We start from the raw sequence: 11,065 nt of genomic DNA on the forward strand, positions 1-11,065 counted from the left end.
TACACAATATATACAGAAACAGAAATTTGATCACATAAAATAACAACACAGTAAGATTAACAACTGACTCCTCAACGGAGACAGTGGAGGCCAGAAAGCAGTGGGATAACATATTCAAAGAGCTCAAAGAAAAACTGAATAAAGGAAATGGCAACGCACTCCAGTATTCTCGCCTGGAGAATCCCATGGACGGAGGAGCCTGGTAGGCTACAGTCCACGGAGTTGCAAACAGTCAGACACGACCGAGCAACTTCACTTTCTCTCTTTCTTCAAAAAAAAAGTTAACAAAAAAAAGAAAACTTTTCCAGATGACCAAAAGAGGAAAGAATTTGTCTAGCACACCTACCATACAAGAACTGCTAAATGAAGTTCTTCAGGCTGAAAGCAAGTGACCTCAGTGAATCTACATGAAAAAAACAATAACCACCAGTAAAGGTAACTGTGTGATTATAAAATCTGTATTTTTTCCTTTCTTGATGTAATTGATTAAAACAACAGTGCACAAATACGTATATATTGTATTGCTGAACCTGCAATATATAAGAATATAATGTGTATTTCCCAATGACAATCAAATGGCAACCCACTCCAGTATCCTTGCCTGGAAATCTCATGGACACAGGAGCCTGGTGGGCTGCAGTCCATGGGGTCGCAAAGAGTCGGGCACGACTGAGCGACTAAGACTTAACGCTTCCCAATGACAGTATAAAGAAGGTGGATGGGAATAAAGTTGTATTACATGAAGGAATAACTTTAGCATGTACTTGAAGTTATCAGCTTAAAAGAGACTGGTAAAAGATAATTTTACATATGCCTCATGGTAAGCCACAAAGCAAAAAGGTGTAAGTAATCTTAGCATACTGCTACAGAAAATCATCAAATCACAAAGGAAGAGAGCAGGAGAAAGAAAAAAGGAATGGCAAAACAGTAAGAAAACAATGAACAAAATTGCAATGATAAGCCCCTAACTATCAATATTTACTTTAAAGGTAAATCGACTCAATTCTCCAACCAAAAGACAGAGTGGCTGAATGGCTGGGGAAAAAACAAACTGAGCTATGTGCTGTCTCACTTCAGCTTTTAGAACACATGCAGGCTGAGGAAAAAAGGGATGGAAAAGATATTCCATGCAAATGGAAACCAAATGAAAGCAAAGGTAGCTATGGTATTAGCTATATTTATAATAAGAGAAAATAGACTTTTAGCAAAAACTATAAGATACAAAGGAAATCATTATATAATGACAGAAGAGTTACCCCAACGAGAGAATTTAACATTTGTAAATATTTACGCACCCAAATCAGAGCACCTCAATATTAACAGACCTGAAAGAAGAAATAAGATACCAATGCAATAATTGTAGGGAACTTCAACCTCTCACTTTCAACAATGGACAGAACAGACAGAAAATCAATAAGGAAGTACTGGGCTTAAACCACGTTAGACCAAATGGACTGAAGAGACATTTACAGAATGTTTCACTCAGCAGAAGCAAAGTACACATTTTTCTCAAGTGTACATAAAACAAACTTCAGTATAGATCAATGTTAGGCCACAAAATAAGTCCTAATAAATTCAAGAAGACTGAAATCATACCAAACATCTTTTCCGACCACAGTGGTATGAAAATAGAAATCAATTATGAGAAGAAAACAGAAAATTTCACAAATATGTGGAGATCAAACATCATGTTACTAAATGACCAATGAGTCAAAGTAGAATTCAAAAAATATCTTTGAGACAAATGAAAATGGAAATACAATATGCCCAAACTTATGGAAAACAGTACAGTAGTTCTAAGAAGGAAGGTTACAATAGATGCCTACATTAAGAAAAAAGAAACAACTTAAACAACAACTTTATACCTCAAGGAACTGGAAAAAAAGAATAAACTAAGCCCAAAGTTATTAGAAGAAGTAATAAAGATTAGAGCAAAAATAAATTAAAGAGACTAAAAAGACAACAGAAAGATCAATAAAATTAAGAATTGTTTTTTAAAAAGATAAACAAATAGGCAAACTTTTAGCCAGACTTACCAAGGGGTGAAAAAAAGAGGATGGAAAGAAGTTAAACTATAAAGGAAAGAAAAGGTGTCAACATTACAATTGACACCACACAAATACAAAGGATCATAAAAACTAAAAAGCTGTATGCCAAGAAATCGGACAATCTATAAGAAACAAATTCCTAAAACATTCAAACTAAGACCAAATCAAGAAGAAACAGAAAATCTGAACAGATGGATCACCATGAAGAGACTGAGTCAGTACTGAAACACTTCCCAGCATTAGGAATCTCAGGACCAGACGGCTCCACTGGCGAATTCTACCAAACGTTTAGAGGAACTAATACCAGTCCTTCTCAAATGGTGCCAACCAAAGAGGAGGGAACATTTCCAAAATCATCTTATGAAACCGGCATTACCCTGATACCAAAACCAGACAAGGACACAAGAAAAGAACATTACAGACCAATAGCCCTGATGAACATAGATGTAAAAATTCTCAAAAAATTATTAGCAAACTAAATTCAGCAAGACATACACTATGATCAAATGGGATTTATTCCATGGATGCAAGGATGGCTCAATATCCACAAATTAATGTGACACACCATATTAACAAAATGAAAGCTAAAAATCACATGATCATCTCAATGGCTGCAAAAAAAAAAAAAAAAGCAGACGAAATTTTACAATTAACGACAAAAACTCTCAACCAACTGGGTAAAGAGAGAATGTATCTCAACATAATAAAGACCATGGGACAAGCCCACAGCCAATATCACTTTGCACTCAATGGTGCAAAGCTGTAAGCATTTCCTCTAAGATCAGGAAAAGACACAAATGCCATCCCTCAACATTTTTATACAACACTGCATTGGAAGTCAGTAAAAAAGAAATAAAAGGCATCCAAAACAGAAAGAAGCAACAGTGTCATTATTTGCAGATGACATAATATATAAAGAAAACCCTAACGACTCACCAGAAAACTGCTAGAACTAATCAGTGAATTTGGTAAAGTTGCAGGGTATAAATCAACAAACAAAAAATCTGTTGCATTTCTCTACACTAAAAATGAACTATAAAACAGAAAAAATTAAGAAAGCAATCCCATTTATAACTGCATCAAGAAGAATGAAAAATCTAGGAATAAATTCAACCAACAAGGACAGTACACTGAAAACTAGGACACTGATGAAAGAAACCAAAGACACAAATAAAAAGAAAGCTAATCCATGCTCATGGACTGGAAAAATTGATATTGTTAAAATGACCATATTATTCAAAGCAAACTACAGGTTCAATGCAATCCCTTTCAAAACTGCAATGGCATTTTTAACACAACTAGGAAAAAATAATCCTAAAATAAACCACAAAAGAACCTGAATAGCCAAAACCGTGAGAAAGAACAAAGCTGGAGATATCATATGCCCTGATCTCAAACTATATTATAATGCTACAGTAGTCAAAACAGTATGGTACTGGCATAAAAAACAGACACACAGATCGACACAACAGAATAGAGAGCCCAGAAACTATCAGAAGCACCTGTGGTCAAGTGATCTACAACAAAGGGGTCAAGAATATACAATGGGAAAGAACAGTCTCTTCAATGAATGGTGTTGAGAAAACTGAACAGCTACATGCAAAGACTCCAACTAGATTACTTTCACACCATATATAGTAATATACTAAAAATGGATTAAAAACTTAAAGAAAACATATGTAGTGCACTCCTGACGCCAGTCTTAGCAAAATTTTTTTGGACACATCTCTTCAGGGAAGGGAAACAAAAACTAAAATAAACAAATGGAACTATATCAAACTAAAAAGCTTTTGCACAGCAAAAGAAACTATCAACAAAACAAAAAAGTTGCCTACTTAATGGGATAAAATTATTTGCAAAAAACATACCTGTTAAGGGGTTAATATCCAACATACACAAAGAATTCACACAACACAACATTAAGAAAACAAATAACCCAAAAACAAAATGTGCAGAGGATCTAAATAGCTATTTGTCCAAAGAAGACATACAGATGGCCAACAGACACATGAAAAGATCACTCATCATCAGGGAAATGCACATCAAAACCACAGTATCAGTAGTACCACCTCACACCTGTCAGAACGGCTCTTATCAAAAGGACAAGAAATAACAAGTGTTGGCAAAGACGTGGAGGAAAGGGAACACCTCTGCACTGTTGGTAGGAATGTCAACTGATGCAGCAACTGTGAAAATAACAGCGGAAACAATTTAAATGCCCATTAACTGACAAATGGATAAACAAATGTGATTTATCCAAAGAATGGAATACTACTGATCACAAAATGGAAAGAAATACTAACACATGCTACAACTTGGATAAATATGAAAGCATTAAGTGAAAAGAAGCCGGTCATAAAAGACCATATGTTATATAATCCTATTCATATGAAATGTCCAAAATAAGGAGGGGCTCAGGGGTGGGAGCACAAGCTGGAATCAAGATTGCTGGGGGAAATACCCATAACCTCAGATATGCAGATGACACCACCCTTATGGCAGAAAGTGAAGAACTAAAGAGCCTTTTGATGAAAGTGAGAGAGTGAAAAAGTTGGTTTAAAGCTCAACATTCAGAAAACTAAGATCATGACATCCGGTTCCATCACTTCATGGCAAATAGGTGGAGAAAGTGGAAACAGTGGCAGACTTTATTTTCTTGGGCTCCAAAATCACTGCAGACGGTGACTGCAGCCATGAAATAAAAAGACGCTTACTCCTTGGAAGGAAAGTTATGACCAACCTAGATAGCATATTAAAAAGCAGAGACATTAATTTGCCAACAAAGGTCCCTCCAGTCAAGGCTATGGTTTTTCCAGTAGGCATGTATGGATGTGAGAGTTGGACAGTGAAGAAAGCTGGGCACCGAAGAATTGATGCTTTTGAACTGTGGTGTTGGAGAAGACTCTTGAGAGTCCCTTGGACTGCAAGGAGATCCAACCAGTCCATCCTAAAGGAAATCAGTCCTGAACATTCATTGGAAGGAATGATGTTGAAGGTGAAACTCAAATACTCTGGCCACCTGATACAAAGAACTGACTCATTGGAAAAGACTCTGATGCTGGGAAAGATTGAGGCAGGAGGAGAAGGGGACGACAGAGGATGAGATGGCTGGATGGCATCACCGACTCAAGGGACATGGGTTTGGGTGAACTCTAGGAGTCAGTGATGGACAGGGAGGCCTGGCATGCTGTGATTCATGGGGTCATGAAGAGTCAGACACGAATGAGCGACTGAACTGAATGACTAACTGGGGGGTGGGAGTGGTAAAGAGGTAACAGCTAAAGGGTTTCCTTCTGATGTGATTAAAATATTCTAAAAAGGACTATGTTGATGGTTGTACTGCTGTGAATATACTAAAGATCACTAAATTGCACACTTTAAATGGGTGAATTGTATGGTATATAAGTTTATCTTAATAAAGCTGTGTAAAAAAAAAGGTGTTATTTTTAAAGGTCAAATTTGACATATAAAAAAAAATCCATGAACACAGTATCAAAATTTAAACACTGGGATATGTATTACTTATTTTTTCTTTGCTTCAGGCTCCAATATGGACCACTAAAGCACTGTTACTAATCTTGACTTTAAGATTTTGCTATTTTTTTCATCATATTGATTGTATTAACTTTAAGTTTTAAAATATTATCTTGATCTTCTTCAACACTTTCCTTAGAGATCTAAAGAAATACATGCAGAGTGAGTATTACAGGTAAAATGAACTAAAAAACAAACAAAACCTGGCCTGTAGAACTCCAAAATCCAAATGGGAAAAACATTATTTGGAAAATCAAGTTGTGAGTACCATCTTGCACCAGGCAAAATGATGCCCCACAAAAGATGACCACAGAACTTGTAAATATGCAAAAGTAATGTATAGATATAAATAAGGATAGGGAGATTATCCTGGATTACCTGAGTAGGCCCAATATAGTAATAATTATAGGGATCCTTGCACCCCACTCCAGTACTCTTGCCTAGAAGATCCCATGGGCGGAGGAGCCTGGTGGGCTGCAGTCCCTGGGGTCACAAAGAGTTGGACACAACTGAATGACTTCACTTTCACTTTTCACTTTCATGCATTGGAGAAGGCAATGGCACCCCACTCCAGTACTCTTGCCTGGAAAATCCCATGGATGGAGGAGCCTGGTAGGCTGCAGTCCATGGGGTCGCTAAGAGTTGGACACAACTGAATGACTTCACTTTCACTTTCACTTTATGCAGGGGAGGGAGGAAAGTCAGAGAAACTGACATATGAGGAACTAAGCAAAGGTCTGGGAGATCTGAAGATGCTACAGCTCTAGCTTTAAAGATGGAAGAAGCCACATGCCAACCAGTGCAAGTGTCCTGTAGAGCTGAAGAAGGCAAGGAAGCAGGTTCTCCCTTAGAGAAAGAACACAGCCCCAGTGACACCCTATTTTAACCCAGTGAGATCCTCTTTGGACTTCCGACCTCTGGAATTTTAAGAAACAAATCTCTGGGGTTATTTTTAGCTACTAAATTTGTATCTGGTTGTTATGGCAGCAATAGGAAACTAATACACATCTTTCAAATTATGGGGCTATAATCTGCACTGCTCCATATAATGTAACTGTACTTTTTCAAGGGTACAACTGCTACTCAAAACTACTAGTAATTAGAATAACCTTTCTGGAGGGGAAAATCTATGAAAAGCACAAAAGTATGTTCATGGCAGAATTCACTGACAATAGCTAGACAGTCTAAATATTAACAATTAGGAAACTGCTGAATAAGTAATAGTTCATCCATGTTATGAAATATTAAGCAGCCATTAAAAATTACACTTAGCGAGAATCTTTAATAACATGGGGCAGTATTTAAAATCTTAAGTAAAGAGATAAAACTGTTATACAGACATATATATATATATATTTCAAGTAGCTTAAAACATATACATACATTCTATATAAGAATAAAAATGCAGGAGAAATATATTTTTTATATAATAATATAAAAAGTTAATATTTCTGTGACAGGAGTATGCTGACTTTAATTTCTTTTTTAAACTTTCATATAATCTCTAAATTTACAACATGCACATTTATTTATTTAGAACCCATCTCATTAAAAAAATAAAAGTAGTTGAAAAAAGAAAGTCAACACTACATTTATAACACACTTATAACTGAAGCATGAAGCCATGAGTCAATCTCCTGATGCGGTTTTCCAAAATGGGAAATTAAGACGTCACACACTAAATATACTAAAACAACGTTTACATTATCAAGTAATTTCTACCTATCATTTAGAATTTAGTCTAAATGCTTAACAGTATACAAAAAACCAAAATGACACCAAAATAACTAAAAGATAAGCCCTCTTCCCACTTCTGATCTCATCTGCCCCATATTCATTCTACTGTAGCCACAATGGCTCCCACCTTAGATCTTTGTTGGGAATGTTCATTCGCTACATAGCCATGTAGCTATTCCTTCACCTCCTTTCACATCTTGATTCAAATGTCACTTTCTTAATAAGGCCTACATGCACCTCCCTATTCAACATTCAAGCCTGCCCTCCATCTTGGCACCCTCCATTCCATTCTTTCTTCTTTCTTCACAGCAGTTACCATCTTCTAACAAACTATACAATTTTCTTTTTTTTAAAGTATACTGTTTAATGTCTTTCTTCTGCTACTGGAAAACAAGTCTAAGAGAAGGAGTTTCGTGGCAGTGGAACCTCATTAAGTCATTGATATGTCAAAAGAGCCTGACACATAGCAGCTGCTCAATAAATATTTGTTGGATATATGGCTAAACTAGAGATATATCAAAGGACAAAGTCAATAATACAATCTCTAACAACTGCATCTATTATTGCATGTAATAACCTAAAATTGGGCAATTTTCTGTGCAAAATATATGGCATATTGGCCATCTTTATCATTCCTACACTTTAGTTTGTTTTACTGCAAACTTACAGCTGAATTTTTTTAAAAGCCTCAATTTTATTTTGTTAACATTGTGCAGTACAGGACTGTATAACCAGGCAAGCAAATTAAAATGACACAAAGGTAGCAGGTGATAATCCCCATAACTTTCTGTTTCAACTGGTATTTCTTCAGACTTCAAATCCTCACCATCGGATTAGGACATCATTCTGGGAATGAGGAAGTCCAGTCAAATATCAAACACCTGACCTGTTTTCTGAATCAATAAGCACAGTTGAGACTGCCTACTATCCAAAATGAGACTCAATCAGTCCTTACTCCCTATGATTTCATACGTAACCAGACTATCCCTATTTATTTTTAAAGCAGTTCTCTATTATTTTTGAAGGGTTTGCAGCCTAGACCCCGTGACAGGGTCTCTACATCTCCTAAATAAAACAAGTCTCACAGAATAAGCAAGGGAAAAGCCTCCCCAAAGATGTTGTTTAGCCAATACCTCTGAATGACGTTCTACACTTCCAGTGTCTGATCCAGAGTGCTGCTCATTTACATCATCCTCAACGTCTGACCCTGAATCCCGTTCATCCTGCACTGGGGTAGCGCCACCATCATCTGCTTAAAAATAAAACAAAAACCCACTTAAGGAGTAAGATGGATGACATCCTCAACTGAAATGAACACAATGAATCAAGAATAATGTAAGAGCAAAGGTTACCACTGATGAAGCATAACTAATAATACTAATTTGGGAACAAGTACAATACATACATAAATACTCAGTCATACCCTGTACTGCTGACACATTTGGCAGTGAAAATATATCATTAAAGGAATGTGAAGCTTAAGAAATGCCACTAAGAACCAAGTCAACAAATTCTAAATAACAGTGTGTACTTTCAACTTTGTTACAATAACAAAGTCTATTTTCTCCACAGCACTTACTTACCACCTACTAAAGGACTACATGAGTTTCCAAGTTAATTTTGTTCAACGTGATTCTTTCCTCACTTGAATAAAAGTGCCAAAAGAGCAGAGATTCTAGTTCAGTGATGAATCCCTGGAGTGGAGAACACTACCTGGTATAGTATTTGTTTATGAATGAAGAGCATACAGAATTCCATTCCAGAAACAGTGTAAACTCCTTGAAGTAAAAGCATATACTACTATACTATTATAAAACAAAGCTACCTATCTTTAACCAATACTTTAAAAATACAAAGTAAAATTGTACTGAGAGGAATTCAGAGCTGTTGGAGGATACAGGAAGCCTTGGTTAAAAGTTTAATAAAAATAAAATTTAAAATATGAACCAGCCAACTACAGAAGAGTTTAAGAATGAAATCACATTGAACTATGTGTGAACTACTAATGAACTATTCTACTCAGCTAAGGAGTACTGAATATACATATATTTAACCTTTTTCTTATATAGTCATAATTAAAAAAATTTGAAGTGTAATGAAAAGTTATGCTTCAACGGTCAGAATCGGGGTGGGGAGGGGCAGAAGAGGTTAAAACTCTGTCCTAGCATAATAGGAAATAATTACAGAATGCCTAAAAATGATGCAACAAGATAGCATAAGTTAGGAATACAGGGATAAACATCAAAAACGGCTAAAAAAAAAAAAGTCAGGGAATTGCTAACTTTTCATGTCTTTCAGCATGTTAAATTTAAAAACACAAATGAACTGACAACTATTTTGAAAACATCAGGAAAACGTTTAAAGCCAAACAGCAGAATATGTTTGGAAACGTGTTTGCAGTCACTACTGTTCGTCGTCTTATACTAGAATCGATGTGAACGCAAAACAGAAAAGAAGGTAGTTCATGCTTAGAAATTTATTTAAGCACTTCTGACAGAGAATACTCACTGGAACTATAACACAATAGAAAAGCAAAAGTAATGTTTTTATTCCCCATGAGGTTCTGCCTTATTCGTCTTTGGTTCCCAAGTGCCCAGCACCGTGTTAACAAAGTGGGGTCCCGTGTTTATAAACAGGAAAAGAAAGAACTTGAGGGAGGAGAAAGGGGAAAGATCTCAAGGTGAAGGAAAGGCACAAAAAACACTAGTAAGCCCCAGAGGTACACATCTTATTCTAAAATACGTATACAACTCAACTCCGATGTTATCTTTAATGGGAGAAACTAGTTTGCAGGCATAGTCAAACCAGTTTCAACTCCAAGTGAAAAGTCTAGGTAAGATCCTGCACCCCCACTGAACAGCTAGCTCCCCGGGATTCTCGAAAATCACTCTCAACTCCTCAAAGACATTCCCTATCAGGAGAGGCCATTCCTAGTACTTTGCACACAGTAAGCATTTGATATACGGAAGTGGCTCCCATTTCAGCAACATCCTTCGCCAATCTGGAAGACGGCTTTCCGTCCAGAATTCCCTCTCCAAGGTTCTAACTTCTGGGTCCGCAGACGGGCTGCCAGCTCTTCCCGCTACGCCTCAGTCAACATCAGACCCAGTCCCGGGAGAGAACGTCTCTAGGGCCTCCTTCTCTTCCCCGCGGGAGTGCGTGGCCAAGCCCGGTCGAGTAACCGCACCGCCCCCCAGCCCTGTCCCGTCCCTGCCTCACCTGACTGGTCGCCGCTGTAATACTCCGAGTCCATGGCAGGCGGCTCTCGGCGGGGAGTGTCTGGGCCCCGCGCCGCCCCCGTCACTTCCTTGCCGGCGCTTGCCTGCGCCTCAGAGGCTCCAGAAGGTACTCAAACAAACCTCAGAGGCTCCCGCCCAACTGGAGGTTTGGGAGACTGCGGAGAGTAAGGCAGCAACGGCGGCAGACGCCCACACTTGGACCTACAAACGCCGGCAGAAAAGGCCGTACCCTGCTCGCGACCAAGGCGCGCGGGTCGGTAATCTACTTCCCAGAAGCACCTCTGGACCAAAATGGCGTCTGCCCACGACCCTCAAAAGAATGCAGTGCGCAGGCGCTAGCTCATGTCATCTGGCCAATGAGAAGACACAACGCTAATGACGCACGGCATGGCCGGAAAGGAGACTAGTGGGAAAATTGAGCGGGAGCCGCGACTGCAATTACAATCTTCTCCTTGGAGGAACCTGGTCTGTTCCCCATGGAGATGATAGTGTTACTTTATGGGTTCT

The 11,065-nt window shown here is 38.0% G+C and overlaps 1 protein-coding gene across 20 annotated transcripts in view; it reads right to left on the bottom strand.

The window, feature by feature from the left end:
• IWS1 (interacts with SUPT6H, CTD assembly factor 1) overlaps window positions 1-10,838 on the bottom strand; it is a 45,969-nt gene extending 35,131 nt beyond the window's left edge. For 12 of the 20 annotated variants that reach the window (XR_015149035.1, XR_015149076.1, XR_015149078.1 and 9 more), the window contains exons 1-2: window positions 10,539-10,838; window positions 8,453-8,571 (exon numbers count right to left, since the gene is read on the bottom strand). Coding sequence is in view for 8 of the 20 variants with exons in the window: in XM_086362275.1 (XP_086218401.1) it covers window positions 8,453-8,571; window positions 10,539-10,572 (153 nt within the window). In the remaining 12 variants the exon portion in view is untranslated. The remainder of the gene's footprint in view (window positions 1-8,452; window positions 8,572-10,538) is intronic. The other 8 variants (XR_015149042.1, XR_015149079.1, XR_015149033.1 and 5 more) reach the window with 1 other exon arrangement.
• Between the last annotated feature and the right edge of the window lie 227 nt (window positions 10,839-11,065).

Source organism: Bos grunniens, chromosome 2 (genome assembly GCF_055505025.1).
Source record: "Bos grunniens cultivar Pamir isolate PY7600 chromosome 2, Bosgru_T2T1.0, whole genome shotgun sequence".
Classification (NCBI taxonomy): domain Eukaryota; kingdom Metazoa; phylum Chordata; class Mammalia; order Artiodactyla; family Bovidae; genus Bos; species Bos grunniens.